This window comes from Molossus molossus, unplaced genomic scaffold (assembly GCF_014108415.1).
Source record: "Molossus molossus isolate mMolMol1 unplaced genomic scaffold, mMolMol1.p scaffold_m16_p_10, whole genome shotgun sequence".
NCBI lineage: Eukaryota > Metazoa > Chordata > Mammalia > Chiroptera > Molossidae > Molossus > Molossus molossus.
Window position 1 is genome coordinate 42,077,271 of NW_023425345.1, and position 21,300 is coordinate 42,098,570.

At 37.5% G+C, this 21,300-nt stretch overlaps 1 protein-coding gene across 1 annotated transcript in view; it reads right to left on the reverse strand.

Moving 5' to 3' along the window:
* LOC118624750 (sucrase-isomaltase, intestinal-like) overlaps positions 1–21,300 on the reverse strand; it is an 85,657-nt gene that overhangs the window by 19,422 nt on the left and 44,935 nt on the right. The window contains exons 8-12 of the mRNA XM_036253229.1: positions 15,891–16,016; positions 14,981–15,112; positions 13,195–13,308; positions 11,569–11,685; positions 8,502–8,586 (exon numbers count right to left, since the gene is read on the reverse strand). Of these exons, the coding sequence (XP_036109122.1) occupies positions 8,502–8,586; positions 11,569–11,685; positions 13,195–13,308; positions 14,981–15,112; positions 15,891–16,016 (574 nt within the window). The remainder of the gene's footprint in view (positions 1–8,501; positions 8,587–11,568; positions 11,686–13,194; positions 13,309–14,980; positions 15,113–15,890; positions 16,017–21,300) is intronic.

Below are 21,300 nucleotides of genomic sequence, written 5' to 3' on the forward strand. Positions count from 1 at the left end.
CTGATCAGTTGCTGCCCACACAAACACCAACCAGGGATCAAACCTGCAAACTTTTGGTATATCGGATGATGCTCCAAACAACTAAGCCACCTGGTTAGGGCCATATTTTTTGTTATATCATACCAACTGACAAAAACAAAAAACAATACTCTCTCTGAAGTATATTTGAAGTACATCAATACAGAAAAATTTGCTGAATAACGTCTAAAAAAATTTTTTTTCTGATTGGTGTTTCAGGCTTCTTAGGGTATATTCCTAGAAGTGGGATCACTGGGTCAAATGGCAGTTCAATTTTTAATTTTCTGAGGTAACACCATAGTGTTTTCCATAGTGGCTGCACCAGTCTGCATTCCCACCAGCAGTGTAGTAGAGTCCCCTTTTCTCCACACCCTCGCCAACACTTGTTGTTTGAGGATTTGTTGATGGCAGCCATTCTGACAGGTGTGAGGTAATACCTCATTGTTGTTTTCATTTGCATCTCTCTGATAATTATTGATGCTGATATATGTACACCTATGTTCATAGCAGCACTATTTACAATAGCTAAGATCTGGAAATGGCCCAAATGTCCACCAGTAGACGAATGGATAAAAAAACTGTGTACTCCATATACACAATGGAGTACTATGCAGCTGTAAGAAAGAAAGATCTCTTATCCTTTGAGACGACATGGAGGGACCTGAAAAGTATTATCCTAAGTGAAATAAACCAAGCAGAAAAAGATAAGTATCATCTGATCTCACTTTTTTGTGGAATATAATGACATAACAATCTGAAGAACAGGGTAGTCCCAGAGATGTAGCAGTAGGGTACAGACTAAAAACCCCCAGAAGAGGGGTTGGGGGGGAGAGAGAGAAACCACAGAACTTATATACATGTACATATAACCAATGGACATGGACAACAAAACTGGGGACAGGGCAGGGAGGGAGAGGGAGGAGAGTGTCAATGGGGAAAAAGGGAAAAACATCTGTAACAAAACAAAAAAAAAATACTACTGAAAAAAAATTTTTTTAAGTTTTTTTTAATCCTCACCCAAGGATATTTTTCCATTTATCTGAAGATAGAGTGGGAGGGAGAGTGAGAGAGAAACATCAATGTGAAAGAGACACATTGATTGATTTCCTCCCACATGACCCCAACCAGGGCTGAGGACCGAACCACAACCAAGGTATGTGCCCTTGACTGGAATCAAATGCTGACTCTGGTCTGCAGGCCAATGTTGTAACCACTGAGAAAAACCAGCCAGGGTTAAGGTTTGGCTCAGTGGTTAGAGCGTCAGCCTGTGGTCCAGAGAGACCTGGGTTTGGTTCCCGCTAAGGGCACATACCTCAGTTGCAGTTTGTCCCTGGCCCTGGTTGAGTCGTGCGGGTGGCAGCCACTCGATGTGTCCCTTTCACGTTGATGCGTCTCTCTCTCTCCTTCCCACTCTATCTGAACAAAAAATGGAAAAATGTCCTCTAGTGAGAATAAAAGAAAAAAAAATTCAAAAGAAAAAAAAGTCTAAAATTTTAAAAGTAGGAGAATAACTCAGAAAGGTGACTGAAAAATATACTGTCTCAAGATAGACTTTCCAAAGCACTTGTAAAAAGAGTTTTTTTAAATGTAGCAACCTTTATCATTTTATTTAAGTTTGGAGAAAAGTTGCCTTTGGAAATTATTTTTCTTTATTCCTTGGACTATATGACATATAAACTCAACAACAGTTAATGTGATGCAAAAAGAAAAAAAAAGAAGAATTTACCTTTTTGTCCTGTTTTATAATCTGTATCATTTGAGTGACATGGTCATAAATTTAAGAACGGCTGGTATGGTTCAGTGGTTGAGCGTCAACCCATGCAGGGTCACCAGTTTGATTCCTGGTCAGGGCACATGCCCAGGTTGTGGGCCAGAACCCCAGTGAGGGGCAAGCAGGAGGTGGCCAGTCAATGTTCTCTCTCATCAGTGTTTCTCTCTCTCTCTCCCTCCCTCTCTCTAAAATCAATAAAGGAAAAATAAATAAATAAATTAATAAATTAATTAATTAATAAAATAAGAGGTTTTCAAACTGACAGATTATAGAAATGAGCAAGACTATCACAGTTGTATGTACCTGTCTGTCAGCTTGCACTGAATTCTGTCAAACAAACTCCAAAGATGAAAGCTCACTTTCTAAGCCCAGCTTTAAACCTAAATGTTTTCTACTATGTGACAGTCATGCTCAGCTTGGACCTCTACATAGAAATCTACTGATGTGTACATTTTCACGGTTCTAAAAGAGACCAGAGCCAGAATTGGATAGACCTGGGCTCAACTCCTGGCTCTGCCATTTACTAACCCCATGATTCTGAGTAATGTACTTCACTATTCTGAGCCTCAGTTTCTTCATCTGGAAGACGGGAATACTAACTTTTTAATAAGCTTTATAAAAAGCTTGTTCCTTATTTTATTGTTCTAAGGTTATTACCAGAATACTGTGTAACACAATGGAGGTGTTTAACTAATTTTTTAATTAAATAGTAACTCTTATTTCATTGTTACGTTGTGAGGATTAAATGAAATAGTATAAATAATAGGTGTTTTATATTATCTTAATTTATATTTTAATTATATTATCAATAATAAACATTATTACTAACATTTCTATTAATATTAATTATTACTACTAATTGTTATTCCTTTATATGAAATAAGGGTATTTCCTATTTTACATGTTCTCCTTGTACAGTTTAGACCTTTTAAGTCTAGTCTCAACATTTCTACTATGAGTTTATGTTTATTTGTTTAGTCAAAATTATGGAGCCTAAACTCAAGACAATTATTGCAACTTGGGGAGAAGCTGCTGTGCACATTTAGCTGAAGAATAATAAGATGAACTTTGGAAGGACAGGGATCTATAATAGCAAGTACAGTGGAGCATGGAGGAGTCATTGATCAAGTTATTAACTTGTGTTTCATTCTAACAATATTTTTCTCTCCATTGTTTCAAGATGTCTCTGATTTCAACAGATGTTTCTGCAGGCTTTCTGAAAGGCATTATTTTTCAGTAAGATTTAGAGGTGTGTACATATTAGGAGGTACTAATTTTTAAAGCACTAGGAAAGGGATGGAGATTTGGTGCTCTTCTCTTCCTTAAAGAAGACATTTGAAAGGAGGTGAAGCACCTCCACAGGTTTTCTGAATCTGTAGAATCCAAGGTTCCAAGGTCTGCAAAGATTACCTACAGGCATGCAGGGAAACAGCAAAAGGACCAGACTTGAGGCAGACATTGGGCTTGGACAACTGGATTTGCATCTCAGAGGAAGCCAAAGACTAAAAAGTCTTCCTCAAATAGTTTTTCTCTAAGACTCTTAGGATCTTTCCATGAAAAGGAAAGTAGAGAAGTATGCTCTAGTAATAATTGAGAAAATTTTTTCCATCTGGAAAGGTTGAGATGGGAGCTGAAAAACAAATTTTATTTGTATGAAAGGAAATAAAGTAATGCAATACTTCCTGCACAGCTACAATTTACAGTAAGATGGAGTCTTATGAAATCCAGAGCATTTGGCACGTAAGAACTTTATCAGGTGGAGTAGGAAAAAAATTGAGGAGGGAAAGTGATCAAGTCCAAAAAATGTAATAATTTGGTTGAGAAAAGGTTTGTGCACAATTTGATACCAAAATATGGAGAAAGTGAACAGAATTTAAATATTAGCAAAAGAAGACTAGAGAGTAACAAAAAATGGATCATGAAGTGATAGGTAGAATAATGGTCCCCAAAACTATGTACATCCTAATCCTCAGAACCTGTGAATATGTTAATTACATGTCAAAAGCGACTTTACAGGTGTGATTAAGATTAAGGACCTTGAGATAGGAAGATTAGTTTGAATTATGCAGGTGGGTCTAATCTAATAATAGGGTCCTTAAAAGGGGAACACCTTTGCCAGCTGTGTTCAGAAAGATGTGATGGTGAAGAAGAGTTAACGACAGGTGCAACTTCTCTGGCTTTGAAGATGGAGGAACAGGGCCATGAGTCAGGGGATGTGGTGGGCATCTGGAAGCTGGAAAGGAAACATGAAGGGACTCTCCCTAGAGCTTTCAGACAGGAACACAGCTCTACCAACATCTTGATTTTTAACCCAGTGAGCCACGTGTCAGATTTTTAACCTACAGAACTGTAAGATAATAAATTTGTGTTGTTTTTCAGCCACTATATTTGACATAATGTGTTATGGCTTCAACAGAAAACTAATCTACCTGGCAAGAATTCTAAGTATTCCTACTAATAAGATGGTAGCTAGTACTGGATAATTGAGAGGTAAATTATAGTTGCCATTTCTCTGAATTGGGAAGGACTCATCTCAAGCGAAAAAGATAACTTTGTATGCAGTACAATTTATTTTTAAATAGTTCACTAAATGTACAAAGATGTTCGATTCCTTCTGATACTTAACCCTATTGACTAATCTTGTATTGTTTCTCAGTATATTTTCGGTCTCCCCAACTTTGAAGTTGACATTCAGCTACTCTTTTTTATTTTTCATGTTTTTATTGATTTGAGAGAGAACGAGAGGAAGAGAGAGAGAGAGAGAGATGAGAAAGAAACATCGATCAGCTGCCTCCTGCCTGCCCCCTGAAACCCAGGCCTATGCCCTGACCAGGAATCAAACCTGTGATCTCTTGGTGCATAGGACGATGCTCAACCAACTGAACCATACCAGCCAGACAGAGATTCAGCTTCTCTTCATAATAACTCCCTACTCCCTAACTCTATCACTGTGTTAACACCTGGAATAGTTAAATTAGATGTGGATTTGATTATACATGACTAAATCATATTCTGTGACCTTAGTCACACTAATAATATCTTACTAAAACACTAAGTCCCATAACATGGAAATCTTTCCTATCATATACTCTTAATAGTTCTCCAGAGAAGTGTGGGTGCAAAAACCTACAATGAGGGGAAGAAGAGACTGATAAAAGACCAGGGTGAAAAGGGGGGGTTATATGCTAAAAGCCAAGCAGTGTTTCCTCATGCAGCACTGAAGCAAAAGTTTCAACACATGGTCAAAGATTTACCTTTCTAAGTCCCACTCAGGCCCTTGCCGTGGAAGGTGTTGAAGGGAATGTTTGGATGCAGGTGGTGCACCTCCAGCAGTGTTGCTGCTGGGAAAACATGAGCCCTGGAAATGTTCTTAATATTTGAACAAGAACCCTGGCATTCCAAAATCTTCTGATCTGCCTATCGCTGTGCAGTTTCAGAGATTCTCAAAAGTCAAATCATACTTCTCAAAACATATGCAGCACGTATCACAAAGGCTTGATTTAAAAACTGTCTACTCAGAGGTAGCCCTTTGGACATGGCTTTAATGGGGTCCCTTTGTAGGGATCCATTCTGTGAGTTGCCCTACCCTTATTTTTCGGTAGTTTCTTGGATTTTTCTCTGGGAATCATTAATTTTAGCTTTTATGACTTTTTAAACGCATTATGTTCAACATAGCAGAGTCTAATACACAAGGAAATCTAATTCTAATCCAGACTCTGCTGCCTTGAAATGTTTGCCTCTCTTTTAGATCTTCAAAATGGAGATTTTAATATCATTTCAAAGCTGTCTTTATGATAAATTAAAGATATATAAGTTCTTAAATATTAAAAGGATTTGGGTTCCCTGGAAAGGGGAGGGGAAGGGAGACAATCATGTCCATTTAAAGCATTTTTGTTTCTACCATTAACTTTTCTCCTCACTTGTTATTATTTTGAAAAGAATGTGTTTCTAAAGAGATGTAGAGCCTCTTGACATTTAATTTCTAAATTTATGCATTTCAGAATAAGTCTAGTGGAACTTTTAATGATTTTTCGAAATGTAAAATACAACTGAGGCACCTTACTTTCGCCATCAATTATGGCTTAAATGTAACTACACACATAGCTCAGCTCGAGTTAAAGCTATTTGTAGTACATGTAAAATGGACACAGGAATCTAGATATTGGGGAATAATTTTCTCACCCCCTGTAGATGAAGGCAGCAGCCTCATCATATTCTTTGACTCCTGAGAAAACATTTTAAGCACTAGCTATATCATAACAAAGCCAGTCTGCTTGGCCACAAAGAAAAAAAATGGAACAAATGTAGACAATCACCCACTGGAATGCAGTGGTAATTATGAACTCCTGTACTTCAACCAGAATTTAACTCCTAATTATCTCAAAAGCCTAAGTTTATACAATCAGAAACAGTTACCAATCAAAGAGATTACACAAAATGGTAAAACCTTAGATCAGCGACTTTCCATCGTTTTTATCTCACGGCACACATAAACTAATTACTAAAATTCTGTAGCACACCAAAAAATATATTTTTTGCCAATTTTCCAATTTTAATTCATTCACACCAGACAGCTATTGTTGTGTTGCCATTGTCACGTTTTTATTTGACTATCTAAGGGAAAAGTGATCAGTGCCCCTGACTAAACAGTCAGGTATTGCATGTTTTAGAAATTCTTGCAGCACACTGGTTGAAAATCACTGCCTTAGCCCTGGCCAGTTTGGCTCAGCAGTTAGAGCATCGGCCTGCAGTCCAGAGAGACCTGGGTTCGGTTCCCGCTAAGGGCACCGTATCTCTGTTGCAGTTTGTCCCTGGCCCTGGTTGGTCGTGCGGGTGGCAGCCACTCAATGTGTCCCTTTCACATGAATGTTTCTCTCTCTCTCTCTCTTCCTCTCTCTCCCTTTTACTCTATCTGAACAAAAAATGGGGAAAAAAATATCCTCGGGTGAGGATAAAGAAAAAAGAAAAAGAAAAAAAAATCACTGCTTTAGACCATTGAATTGTAAACACTCGGTAACACTCACCCTGACTACAAGCAGATTTCCTCAATGCTTTTAAAAATAATCTATTTTATTTTATTTTTCATTGTTGACATAATTAGAGATGCCTTCCCCCCCTTACCCATTCACTCGTCCCCACCCCAGGCCTTCACCACACTATTGTCTGTGTCCTTGGGCAGTGCATATATGCATAGAAATTATTTCCTTAATCTCTTCCAGTGTCCCCTACTCCTGCTCCCTCTGAGGTCTGTAGGTCTGTTCCATGCATCCATGCCTCTGGACCTAGTTTGTTCATCAGCTTATTTTGTTCATTAGGTTGCACACAGAAGTGAGATCATGTGATATTTTTTTAGAAAGAATGCATCTGAGAGCTTAGCAGGACTTGTTTCATATCCCAAGTTGGTATTAATAGTCACTTTTTTCTCTGACTCATACTCTTTTCTTAAAGTTCTACATAGTGATAGACTTGTTATTTAAAAGAATATAAACCAGGAACAAGGTAGCTAAGCATTAGGCCATCATATGTGAAAGAATGACTTTAGTCAGAGTAAAAGATGAGGACTGTCTTAGATAATTCTGGCTTCACACCCTGAAGCACTAAAGAGGACTGAAAATTGTTATAATAATTAGCCCTGTATTAATTGCTTATTTGTAGTACTTGGCAAAGCTCTTGGAGTTAAATTTAAATCCTCCCAAATTGTTTGTAATAGATACAATAATGATTTTTTTTTTGTACACCTGTTGTGTCATGCACCTGCTTTCTATAGAATGTTTTAAAAATAACATGCAAAATGTTAATTCATGTCCACATTTTACAGCCAAGAGAAAGTTCACCAGCCTAGAGAAGGATTGAGCTCGGATTTGGAGCCAGTGTGACATTCGTTGTGTTGTTGCCCGTCCTCCAGCGGGCAGCCTTCCGAGGTGGGGAGGCGCTTCCATACCACTAGGCAGGATGGGACACAGCATCTTGTTGCTGGAATTTGGGGGTGTGATTCCATCAACTCCCTGACATTTCATTCTCTCTATTCCTCATTCTTTGCTTCAAGAATGCAAATCACAACATCTTGTGGAGTCAAGGAATGTGAGTGGGCCTTTAGGGTTTGCCAGCTCTTGGAAGTGGATTTTATTTCAGTTTTTGCTTTTCCCCTTTGTTCCGGTTTCACTGGGAACTGAATCACTGTACTTGCAAATGGCTGTAATTTCAAAGGAACTGTAAATGAAGTGCTATAATCACTCAAACTGGAAGTCTGCAGTCAAGGATAAGCCTCTCATTCTGACTGCAAAATTCTATTTCTCAATTAAATCTTCACAACGTTTCTAGGCCATCGCATTTTGCATTGTATGTGATTACAGAAATAGCAAAATTATAAATTGTAAACACCTTGTAGCCAAAGGGAAGAACTCAGTCATCTAAGAATCAGCTTCGACACATGAACAAATCTAGCTCCCCGCCTCCGTTAAGAGGATAGGCCAGGAAGGATGTCTTTGGATCCTTCTTATTCAAGTGAGGACACAACTTGCAAACATTGCAAGGCCTAACCCCCGAAGAGATGCAGTAGGTACACATACATTTCTAAATTTCCTGGATTATCCCACATTGGTGAGCTATAAAAGGAATGCATACTTTCCTAAGACAAACTGATGGCATCACAGAGACTTTTCCCCATGAAATATGAGTGTTTCAGAACAAGTTGGCACTTTCATGTACTCACCAGGCACATATGGTGGGTGGTTTAGATGATTCTCTTCACATCCTGGCTGTTGGCCATTTTGAAAATTAGATGGTTCATTCATATCCTTACATAAAAATAGAAACTCAATGAATAATATGGCCATTGTTTTCTACTTTCCATTAGGAAAGCAGAGCACATAAAGATCATTCTTTCATTCAACAGACATATGTTGAGTATCTAATTGTAAGCTAGGAGCTCTGAGGCACAGCAGTAAACACGATGGTGTCCCTGGTCTCACAGAGTATACACTGGCTAGCAGCAAGTTTCACAAATAATACATGTCACAGAGCAGAAATAGATACTACCATTTCTGTTCTGTGAAAGGTAATTCCAATCTTCCAATGGTTGTAGACATAAATTATTCTTGTTTTTTTTTTCTTGTAGCTCACATCAACCAATGCTGTAACCTCTATCTTTACAATATATACATAATCTGACCATGTCTTATTCACTCCCATTGCTTCTTGCCTGGATTGTCATAAGAGCTTCTTAACTGGTCTCTCTCTTCCACATGGGTCTACAGGTAGATTTATTTAGGAGCTAAAGAAACCTAAGTTTCATGGTCCTTTTCCTCATGACCCTTTCATAACTTTATACCTATAATTCTATCTATAATTTTTAACAATATTTCTTAAAGAGAGCTGCCAAAATTTTATAAAGCTCCACAAAATCTGGATTCATCTCTGCTTTCACACTGCTTCCCGTAGTCTATTGTTAATGTAGCGCTAGAACGGTCCTTTGGAAATCTGGGCTCAAAATCCTCCAGCATTTTTCCATGTCACTCAGAGTAAAACCTGAAGCCCTTAGAGTTGGCCCATGATGCCATTTGTGATACTGCCTCAGTATCCTTCTGACCCTGTGCTCTCTGATTGTTCCCTGACTACTCTGCTCTAACTACCCTGGCCTCCTTGCTATGCCTGGAAAATCCAAGCACGTTCTGCTTAGGGCCTTTGTACACATTGTTAAGGCTCGTCCTTCAGATCTCTCTAGGGCTCAGCCTTGGATCTTTGTAATCAATTGTAACCTTTGCTGACCACTCTATCTAAACCCCAAACTTCTTAAGTTCCGCAATTTCCTACCCCACTGCTATGGTCTGAATGTTTGTGCCCCGCCCTCCCAAATTCACATGTTGAAATCCAAACACCCAACTGTGGTGGTACTAGGAGGAGGGGCCTTTGGGCGATGACTCGGTCATGAGGGTGAAGGCCTCCCTGAATGGGATTAGTGCTTTTTATAAGAGACCCCACAGAATTCCCTAGTTTTTTTTTTTTGTTTGTTTGTTTTTGTTTGTTTGTTTGTCTCTCATGTGAGGATACAAGAAATTTGCACCCTGAAAGAGAGCCCTTACGCAACCATGCTGGCACCCTGATGTGGGACTTCCTGCCTCCAGAATTGTGAGAAATAAATTTCTGTTGTTTATAAGCTAATGAGTCTGAATGGACTGAAGAGCCTGAATCAACTAAAACACCCACTTCCCAGATTAATTTTTGTCTTTAAAAATTACTATTACCCAACATACTATATATTTTAATTATTATTGTTATACCCTCCACTAAAATGTCAGCTCCCTGAAGGGAAGAATTTTTCTGAGTGTACCCTCACCGAGGGTATGCTTCCTGACACCGAGTAAGTATTCAATAAATCAGTGTTTCTTTTTTTTTTTTTATCCTCACCTGGGGACATTTTTCCTTTTTTTTTTTTCCGTTCAGGTAGAGTGGGAGGGAGAGAGAGGAACAGAGAGAGAGAGAGAAACATCGACGTGAAAGGGACACATTGAGTGGCTGCCACCCACACGAGCAACCAGGGCCGGGGACAAACTGCAAACGCAGTACGCGCCCTTAGTGGGAACCGAACCAGGGTCTCTCGGTATCGCAGGCCGATGCTCTAACCGCTGAACCAAACTGGCCAGGGCCAGTGTTTCTTGAAGTAAGAGAATGGAAGAACTGCTTCAAGTAAGAGTAACAGTAAACACTTCATGGAGAAGTTGATATGGAGGCTGTATGTTGATCAGCTCATTGAGTTTGAACATGTAGAAAGGAGGAGAAATGTAAAGGAGAGCATGAGCAAAGGCACCGAAACCACAAATTACGCTGCATGTAGGGATAATGCCCCTCTGTTGAGTAGGGGGAATTGTTTAGTCCTCTCTGGTCACATGATTCTGTTTGCAAGTGTCTCTCTGGCAGAGCGGCCCTATTAGGCATGCAACTTGTGACTGTCCCAATAGTACTAGGTCAGCACTACCCTCAGGTGTCTTTCCTCTGCACTCTTGCACATGCTGTTCTCACTACCTGAAACACTTCCACCCACACCTGGCTTCACTTAATTCCCATTCATTGGCCAGTCCTCATCTTAACCGGACTTGAGTTCAATTGACCTGAGTTCAATGCCCTCCCATTGTATCCATTGCTTGCTCTGTTATGGCCACACAAAAGCTTGTTTGTCAGCCTATCTCCCCAACTGTTGTCCCCCAGTACCCTGCACTGAGTAGGTATAAATAGTAATGAATGTATAAACACGCTTCATCCAGAGTAAGATGAAGCTTGGATCAAGATAACAGATAAGACGCTGCCACTATTACAGGAAGCAGTTCTCTCCTCCAGTGGTACATTAGAGCATCTAAGGCAGAGACTAGCAAGAAACGGGTTAAAATTTTTTCACTTTCTTCAGTCTACTATAAAGTGAAAAAAGTGGGGAGGGGGAGAAGTGGGTGAACATTTTACTTTTTCACAAGGGGAAAATTTTTTTAAATGATAAATCTAGCCCTGGCTGGTTTGCTCAGTGGTTAGAGCATTGGCCTGCAGACCAATGAGTCGCGGGTTCAATTCCAGTCAAGGGCATGTACCTCAGTTGCAGTTTGTCCCCAGCCCTGATCAGGTTTGTGCGGGAGGCAACCAGTAGATGTGTCCCCCTCACATCGATGTTTTTCTCTCCGTCTCCCTCTCTCTCCCTCCCTCCCACTTTATCTGAAGATAAATGGAAAAATATTCTCGGGTGAGGACTGAAAAAAAAAAAATTTTTTTTTTTTAAATAATAAATTTAAACTTACAATCCAGATCCCGTCATAATCAAGAATATTTTTAAATTCCATACACATCTGTATCCACCATTCTGCTGTTTTAGGGTTGGTGTAGTCTGGATACACTGATTCTCCTGGAGGCCAGGCCTGCAATGGACAAGTAAGTCAAACTAAATAATACTAACTCACATAGTATGGTGTAGAAATAGCTACTGTGCGGCCTTATTTGCATTTCGAGTCATACAAATAAAATTTGAGAATCAGTGAAATTATATAATTTAAGCAAGTGCATAGTGAAAGTACATAACAAGTTTGTAGTAGAATGGGAATAGAATCCCATATCTCTGTCCAGTGCTCTCAACCATGAAATTGTGCATGTAGTCATATTTTTTATTGTTCTTTTATATTTTAGCCATTTCTCTCCACACACAAATCTATATCAATACAAATATAAAGATTAGAAAGCATAAAAATTACATGTATAATAGCAACAAAACTATAATATGTATACATATATGGTGTCAATAAGAGCCATAAAAATATTTAATGTTCAAAATTAGACATATAGATGAAGAGATATAGAATGTTTATGGACAGGGAGACTCAAATGTTGTATAGATGTCAAGTTGCTTCAAATTGGAATGTAAATTTTTAGGCATAAAAATTACATTTTAAAAATGTATATGGCCCTGGCTGGGTAGCCTAGTTTGTTGGATGCACCAAGTTTGCAGGTTTGATCCCGGGTCAGGGTACATTCAAGAATCAACCAATGAGTGCATAAATGAGTGGAACAATAATTCATCTCTTTCTCTCTCTCTCTCTCTCTCTCTCTCTCTCTCTCTCTCTCTCATGAAACAAGTATATAAAGCACTATGTATTGATATGTTTACTATAACATTGTTTATAATATTAAGATATGAGAAACAAGAAAATGTTCATCATTAGGAATCATTTAAACTAATTTCCTCACATGAGAACAGTGGAATATCATGTAACTATATAAAAAGATAAGATAGTTTTATATGTATTAACATGGAAATATATATAATGTTGTTATAGTTTTTATAAAGTTTTAAATGTTATATGCTGTTATTTTCCATTTATGTAAAATATGGCTATATGTCTTTAAAATCTGGAGGAATATACACTGAAATAATAAAATGTATATATTTTTTAAAAATAACTGTCACTTTATACTTTTTATAAGCCAATATTACACTTCTTACAATATTGTACTACATTGATCATCAGCAAAAGCTGATACTTCCATTGTGTAAAACAAAAAAGTAAGAAAATTCCTTTTATTTAAGAAATACTATATATGTGTCATTCTTCAATCTACATAAACTTTATTTTCCAATGTAATTTCAATCAATATTATAATTTTGTCATACTTATTAAACTGCCTTTTCAGAATGTTATAGTCTGTATTAGTATATCATTTGAATTTCTCACCAATTCTATGGAACTTAAATAATTTCTTAAAAACCACTATATCCAGGCCAAGGCTCCAAATTCAGCTTCAGAAGCTGCTCATAATTGTTTTGAACTAAACTCAGATGATGCTAGTTAACTGATGCCATATGAACTATGATTTTTAAAAAATCAAATACTCAATATAGAAGGAGATATTCATCTATTCTTCAAGGTGCTTACCTTGCCAACAGCTGGTGTGATTCCATCAGAGTTATTGACCCAAATTCCCAATTCCTGTCCAAGTTCATAGGGCCTGTAAGTACCTTGTGGTTCATCCTTTGTTAAAAAGGGATCCTGCAAATTTCCAAGAACATTGTAATTGGTAATAGTCTGATAATTGATATTTAAGTATAAACTTTCCAAAAGCTTTTGAAATAAGAATACCTATTATTCATATACACAATATGTTTTATATTGCATAAAGGTGTTCCAAACTATTAAGTATGGTTACAAATATAAGAGCTGTCTATTTTCATTCATTTTTAGTGCTGCAAAACGTGGATCCAAGCAATGTAAATTTAACGATGTCATCAGTTGCTTCTAACAAAAATCTCTAAATTCTTTTCTTGAAAAGTTATGTAAGTAGATAAATATGATATTCATGCTATTTTGACAAACAACCTTTCCTATTTTTTCATTTGTTGCTTTTTTTTGAGATAAGGCTGTGAAACTGTAAAACAAACAAACAAAAACCTGGAAGGAAAAATCCAGAAATTTGGATATTACAAAAAGCCTGGTTAAGCCACTTAATTTTAAGGGGGCACAAGTTTCTCTTCCACAAAATGAAGCAGTGTAGTCAGCAAATTCTTAAAGTCACTGTCCCTCTTTTTTTTTTTTATCCTCATCCGAGGACATTTTTCCATTTTTTGTTCAGATAGAGTGGGAGGGAGAGAGAGGAAGAGAGAGAAACATTGACGTGAAAGGGACACATCGAGTGGCTGCCACCCTCACGACCCAACCAGGGCTGGGGACAAACTGCAATCGAGATACGTGCCCTTAGCAGGAACCGAACCCAGGTCTCTCTGGACCACAGGCCGATGTTCTAACCACTGAGCCAAACCGGCCAGTCACTGTCCCTCTTAAAAAGTAAAGTCATAAAATGAATCAAGAAGAAAAATTTCTATGAGTCTGTATTTCGTTTTTTCCAAAAATATTTATTGACCCTATTCCAAGTCTGTTTTCCTTGCTAAAAATTTTACTAGCATAATATGTTTATAATTAAATATTTTTCTTCACACATTTCTACTAAATTATCTCAGTTGGATAATAAATATATATATTTTTTAATTTATAATAAGCCATCCTTTGAAAAAAAAATATGTCCATAAACCTCTATGCCATTAAGTCATATAAGAATCATAACACATAGTAACATTTTTATCATTACATTAGGATAATAGAAAGAAAAATTATTTTATAAAATTTAGAATCTCATCTGTGGTGAGACAACAGTTCATTATGAACCAACTTTTAGTAACATTCATGCTCCTAGAAGTAGTTATGAAGATGACTTTTCATTTACCCATGTACCCAACATGGAGAAAAGATTCTTTCAACCTAAGTTCCTTGCATTTATTCAATAACTATATTATTCTTTGGTTAGAATTTTTATGGCTAAGTCTTCAAATTTTGATAAATTATGTGACCTGTGGAAAACCATATTTTTCCTTCTATCTATAAGTCATTTTTTTAAAAGAAAGAACACTGTAGTTATTAAAATCATTACTGAATTCCTTCATTACTTGTTGATGACATTTTTATATCACTCAATAGAAAACTTGCTTATAATTTATTATATTTTAATAAAATATAACATCTATCATTATATGTTAAAGTAAATTTTCTTCCTTAAATATACTTTAGAGCTGGAAATTCCTTTTGGTAAATTAATTGTAATATATATTTTTAGAAATTCTTAGAAAATATTAATTTAAGTATTAATGTTTGAACTTCAAAAAAAATTTACCAAAATAATGACATAATGCATTCCATCACTTTTCAGTTTCTTAATGTACCCGGGCAGACCAGCAAAGTTGGCTTTATCGTAGGTGAAGTCCAGCTGACGTTCCATGTAGTCAATATCTCCATACTGAACATCCTACACAAAAGAGCAGTGTAGACATGTCTTCAAATATTAGGAAAACAAGCAAATATTGTCAAAGACTCATAAGTAGCTAAGAAGTGACTATATAATTTAAAATTTAAATATTGATGTGAGTTTCAGACAATCCTGTAAGCAAAGAGGCTGAAAATGATTCTTTTATTGGAAACCGAGAAAAGCAGTAATCCCATTCACACAATTAAAACCCCTTCTGTGTTTTAGTTACCCATGGTCAGCTCCAGTCTAAAATATTAAATGGAAAATTCCAGAAATAAACAATTCATACATTTTAAATTCATGCCTTTCTGAGTAGCATGATGAAATGTCTTGCCTGTTCTGCCCCACCTGAGATGTGAATCATCCCTTTGTCCAGCATATCAATGCTCTATACATCCCCACCTGTTAGCCACTTAGTAGCCAGTTAGTAATCATATTGACTCTCTTAGTTTCACAGTGCTTGTGTTCCAGTAACCCTTGTTTTACTTAATAATGGCCCCAAAGCACAAGAGTAGTGATGCTGCCAAAAGAAGCTGTATAGTTCTTCCTTTACGTGGAAAGGTATGTACATGTAGAAAAAAAAAACAGTATCCATAGAGTTTGGTACAATACGCACTTTCAGGCATCTACCGGGGATCTTAGAATATGTCTCCTGTTAATAAGGATAGACTACTGTAACACACAAATAATATTATTACATATATTAGAGTTTAATCACTACACCTTCTTATTTCTTTTTTCTGATCCATTCCCCCCATTCTTTTTGGGATACACTTACATGAGGAATATCATACTGCCTTAAACGTTCAACCGTTTTTTCCAGCACATCTATGCTATTATAGCCCCATCGACTTAGCTGAAATCCCAGAGACCAGTATGGTGGCATAAAGGGACGTCCAACAGCCTGTAAAAAGAAAAGTATTGAATCCAAATAAATGAGGGAAATGTTCACAAGTGTGGGTCTTCAGGACTGACTAACAATGCTTTCATTTAAACTTCTCATTTTGTGATGAGCATCTAACATCGTAAGCCTGGTCGCAACCAAGGAAATAATGATGAAAATTTGGGGTCTCAAGAACCATTTTCAGAATTTAATTAAAGACATAGACTCTCCTCCCAAAGTATATACCTCTCAAAGCAATTATTTCAATTTTGTGACTGTGGGATTTTGCCCCCCAGACTCCTCCTCTCGACCCCACTTAATCCATTCCAATAGGAAGTAATGTAAAAAAACTTGAAAGGATCCCAATCAAAAAAACTTGAGTTCACCTCTCAGTTCTGCCACTAATATCTGTGATAGTAATAAAATTACATAATTTTATAGCCTTACTTTTTTCATTTTAAAATGGCATAGTATCTACTTCATTCATTTACAAGTGTTTATTAAGTATTCACCGAGCACTGTTTTAGACCCAAGATCCCTCCCTCTTGGAGCTTGAATTCTAGTAGAAGAAAACCAACAACAAACATGTAAATAAAGTAGCATAATTTTTAGAAATAGAGTATGTGGGGGTGAGGTGGAGGAACGTTAGGGAAATCCTCTCCAGCAGTAAGAGCTGAATAAGTCAGCCATGTACAGTGCGCCAGACAGAGGGACCAGAGGGTGCACAGGCTTGAAGTGTTCAGGAAGAGGAAGATGGCCAGTGCGGCTGAACTAGAGTAAACAGAAGGGAAAGTGGAAGTCAGCAGATATTCAGTTATGAAGGTCCATAACAAAGAGCTGGAAACTTGTTAGTTGTCTTTTTTCAATTTTATGTTATCAAAATTGTTAAGCATATGTAAGAGACAATAGTATAATCATTTTGTCATATATCTTTATCTTGGGGGGGGGTGTTATAGCATTTAAAGAAAATTTCTGAAATCATGTCATTTCACCCATAAATATATTACTAAAAATAAAGACAATCTCTTACATAACCAACATATCATTACACCTAACAAAATGACCATAACCCCTTAATATCATAAAATGCTCCTACAAATTTCTCTAATTTTTCTCAAAAAATATATTTTTCACAGTTGATTTGTTTGAAAGATGTTATATTTTAATTTCCATGCAAGCCATTAAAGTGAATAATGTACTCTAATTTACTTTTAAAAGAAAACTACTCCAACAGTTTGGGAAAATAAATTATAGGAGAGCAATGGTGATCACCACAAAACCAGTTAGGAGGCTGGTACGTAGTCCAGGCAGAGGTGTAAGTGGCTAGAACAAAGGAGGTCACATATGATATTGAGAGTCAAACTGGAATACATTTTGGAGACATTGCTAAGAGAACTTTCTAATGGGTTCAATATGGTAGAATGAAGAAAAGAAAAGAATCGAGAGTGGCATTTAGTTTGGAGCTTGAATAACAGGGACAATTAATTCCATTCATTGAGATGGGAAAGTCTGAAGAAGGAGCATGAGCAAGTTTGTGGGAAGACAGCACAGGGCATAACAAATGTGGACATACCAATGGGGTTATCCAATAATAGATGTATTTAGAGTCATGAAACCAGGAGATATGACAGAGAGAATTCAGAAAGGAAGAAGAGCCTCCAACTAACCTCTGGGAGACTCAACATTTAAAGACATCATCAAAGAAAACTGAACATGAGCTATTAGTAGTGTAGCAGAACAGCCAAGACAATCTGGTATCAGAGAAGAGAATGTTTCTACAAGTGGCCACTGTTTCTAGAAGATACCATCTGACGCAGATGAGAACAGAGACTTGGTGACTTATTTTTTTGACTTTGATAAGACCTTTATAGAGAGTGGTAGAGATTGTAGCCCAATTGAAATGTGGTGGAAAATTGGAAGGTAAGGAAGTAGAGACAGCCCACACTGACACTTTACGAAAGATATACAGGGTGGAGATGTGAAGAGATGGAGGACAACATAGGTTCTTAGTAGGATATTCTTATTCCGTTTAGTTCAAGTAGGTGCTATTAATGCAGGTTTGTTGATGGGAAGGACCTGGAAGAAAGATAAATTGGTGATTCAGTTGAATGTGGAGACAATTGAAGAGTTTCCGCAGCTGATCACGCAAGTGGATTTTGAGCACGGGAAGAATTGTTCCCCTTAGAAATGAGCAGGAGCCACCTTAACCAGAAGAAGGGCAAAATGTATGGGCATGTTTGCAGGTAAATTGACTGGTTCTGTATTTGGGAAACAATGTGTTTCTTTTTTAATTGCTTCTGTTTTTCTCTGAAAAATAATAAGATATATCAACAGCTGAAAGTTGAGTAAAGTGGTGTTGCTTTCAGAAGAAAAGGTCTCTGTGGGTGGGATTGTAAATAGGACATTTGGTGGGATTGCCAGACAAGGAAGTACACCTGGAGGTTAAATTAAAGGGATTCTTGTCAGCACAATCAGGTGACTGTTGGCCAGAAGCTTTCGGCTGGTCAGGAGCAGGTACTGGTTCATTAATAAATTAACACGAAGTTCCTGCCTGCTGTGTACAGCAAGTAGGGGTCAAAAGCAGTTCAGGTCTGCAGGTGTAAAGTTTTCTTCCTGTAAATTCTTTTCAGTGGACACTGACATCTCTCCCCTTTACCCTATTGTAATGTCGAACACAGAATATGAATTTTATTAATGATGTAAATTGAATGAAGGGCCAATGATATCATCCACATTTTACAGATGGAGAAACTGAGTCAAAAAGGAGATTTTTGTGACTTTTATAATTTGACACCACATAAAAGACTAAAACCAGAACTGATTAGAACCATGATTCTCAAATCTGGATGAACATGAAAATCATGTGAGGAGCTTTTTAAAATATGTGCCCTATCCAGGCATCTCCCTACATTAATTAGGTCAGAATAATTCAATCAGAATTTTGGTAGGGGGACTCCAGGCATCTGTCTTTTAAAGGACATCGGTATGATCAATGCAGAGTAAGGTTTAAGAATCACTGCACTAGACTGTGAGCAATGGGTAGCAGGTACCAGGTCTAGTCTTTGTAGCTCCATCTCCAGAAACAGAGCTCATCTCATGTGTGCACACCAAAGACCTTATTGGCTAGATCGCCTAGCCCTTAGCCAAGGGATTCTTCTTCTTCTTTTTAATCCTTACCTGAGGATATGTTTATTGATTTTTAGAAAGAGAGGAAGAGAGAGAGGAAAAAAAAAACATCAATGTGAGAGTGAAACATCGATTGGTTGCCTCCCTTAAAAACCATGACCAGGGATTGAACCTGCAACCTAAGTATGTGCCCTGACCAGGAATTAAACCCACCACCTTTTTGGTGTATGAGATGATGCTCCAACAAACAAAGCCATCCAGCCAGGGCTAGCCAAGTGATTTTTCTACAACCAAATTTAATGTTAATCTCTGCTGCTATGTTCTAAATTCATTTACTTTCATTCTCAGTTTGTAATAAGTGGTGAACATTTTATTTCCACCTTCTCAAACACAAACACCTCCTCTAAAAGATAATAAAGACACTGGAGGAGAAGGAGGCAGCCAGGATACAAGGGCTGAGGACAAGATATGCTTGAAAGACTACAGACCAAAGCAGTAGAGAGCATGGAGTTCCAACTGGTGGCGAACTTCAAACAAAAATGAAAAAGCAGAAGCACCCTGAACATCAGGGAGCAGTACAGAACCTCACTGTAAATGAAGAAATATGTTTTGTATTGTTCCGCAGCAGCTGAAAGATATGTGTACGAGTTTCCCCGTACCACAAGTTCTAATACACATCAAGAAACACTCCTCATACTAAACAGAGAGCCCAGAGCAATCAATCTTCCATCCACTCTTTCAGCCTTCTCTACACATCTAGGGCCTGAAATTTGAAGCAATGGCACTATAAGTAACATATAATTATTATACATGATAGTATATACATGTATGTACAGTATATAATACATATAGATGACATTAAATAAAAAGCATTGTCTATATTATATACATGTATACATAGTATATAACACATATAGATGACATTAAATAAAAAGCATTGTCAGTGAATGCTGACCTAGCAAATAACAATATTCCAGTTCCTTAGTTCTGGTTTTTCTTGTTAGTTTAGTGCTAGAGATTAAACTGTCAGTTTGACCATAGAGCTTGTAACTGCCACCTCTGTCTCTTCATACATGGCGATATATTCCTGTGTGAGGTATCATTATATTATTTAATCTTCCCAGCAGTATACATGGTAAATAGAATGAATGTTATCCTCTCCCTCATACAGTGGAACAATCTGTGGTCCAAGGTCATAAAAGACTCATACCAGGTTAAAAAATAGCGCGGGAGAGCCCAACCAGTGTGGCTCAGCGGTTGAGCATCAAGCCATGCACAAAGAGGTTGCCAGTTTGATTTCCAGTCAGGGCACATGCCCAGGTTGTGGGCCAAATTCCCAGTGGAGGGGCATGCAAGAGGCAGCCAATCGATGTTCTCTCTCATCAGTGTTTCTATCTCTCTCCCCCTCTCCCTTCCTCTCTCTCTAAAATCAATAAAGAAAAAAAAAATTTAATAAAAAATAGCAGGGGGCGAAACTGTAGCTCAAACTTTGATCTTCTGATTCCAGGTCTAATAACTTCTACCACCCCCTTAAACACCATTGAAGTCATCCCATATGGTCAAGTGTTCCTGTAGGAATGCCTGATGAGAGTTGCTGAGAAGGTAAGAGATAAAATTCTCTCTTTCATCACCATTTCCCTTATGTTGTACAGCTGGATGGCCTTAGAATGCCTTAATGTGGGGATACGTTTTATTAAATCTATTTCTATCCTAACCAAATTTTAGATTTGTTTTCCTAGAGTAGAAAGGCTCTCCTAGAATAGATTCTGTTGACAGGAAGAATAGGGATTTAAGTTCATCCTCATGGCTCAAAAGACCACACAAACATAGTATTTCTTCACCAGATAGATTAAACAAACCTACTGTGGATTGAAAATCGCCTCTGTCACTCATTTTATAGTATAGAGCCAAAATAATTTTCTTTTTCTTATTACTGCCTGCTATAAACAATTATAATTTCTGCAGCCTGGGGAGTAAAGAAAAGTCAGTCTTAACATAAGGAAATTTCAACCATTTCCTTTCATTGCATTTGCTTATTATTTGGCTTCACGCTCTTGACCATCTGCAAATAAAACAGCTTTGCACAGAAATGACAAGGGCAAGAAAAGTGCATGCTGGGAAATAGCCTTCTGTCTGAACAGAGAAGTTTCCACCTGCTTCACCGCTCACCACGTGCTTT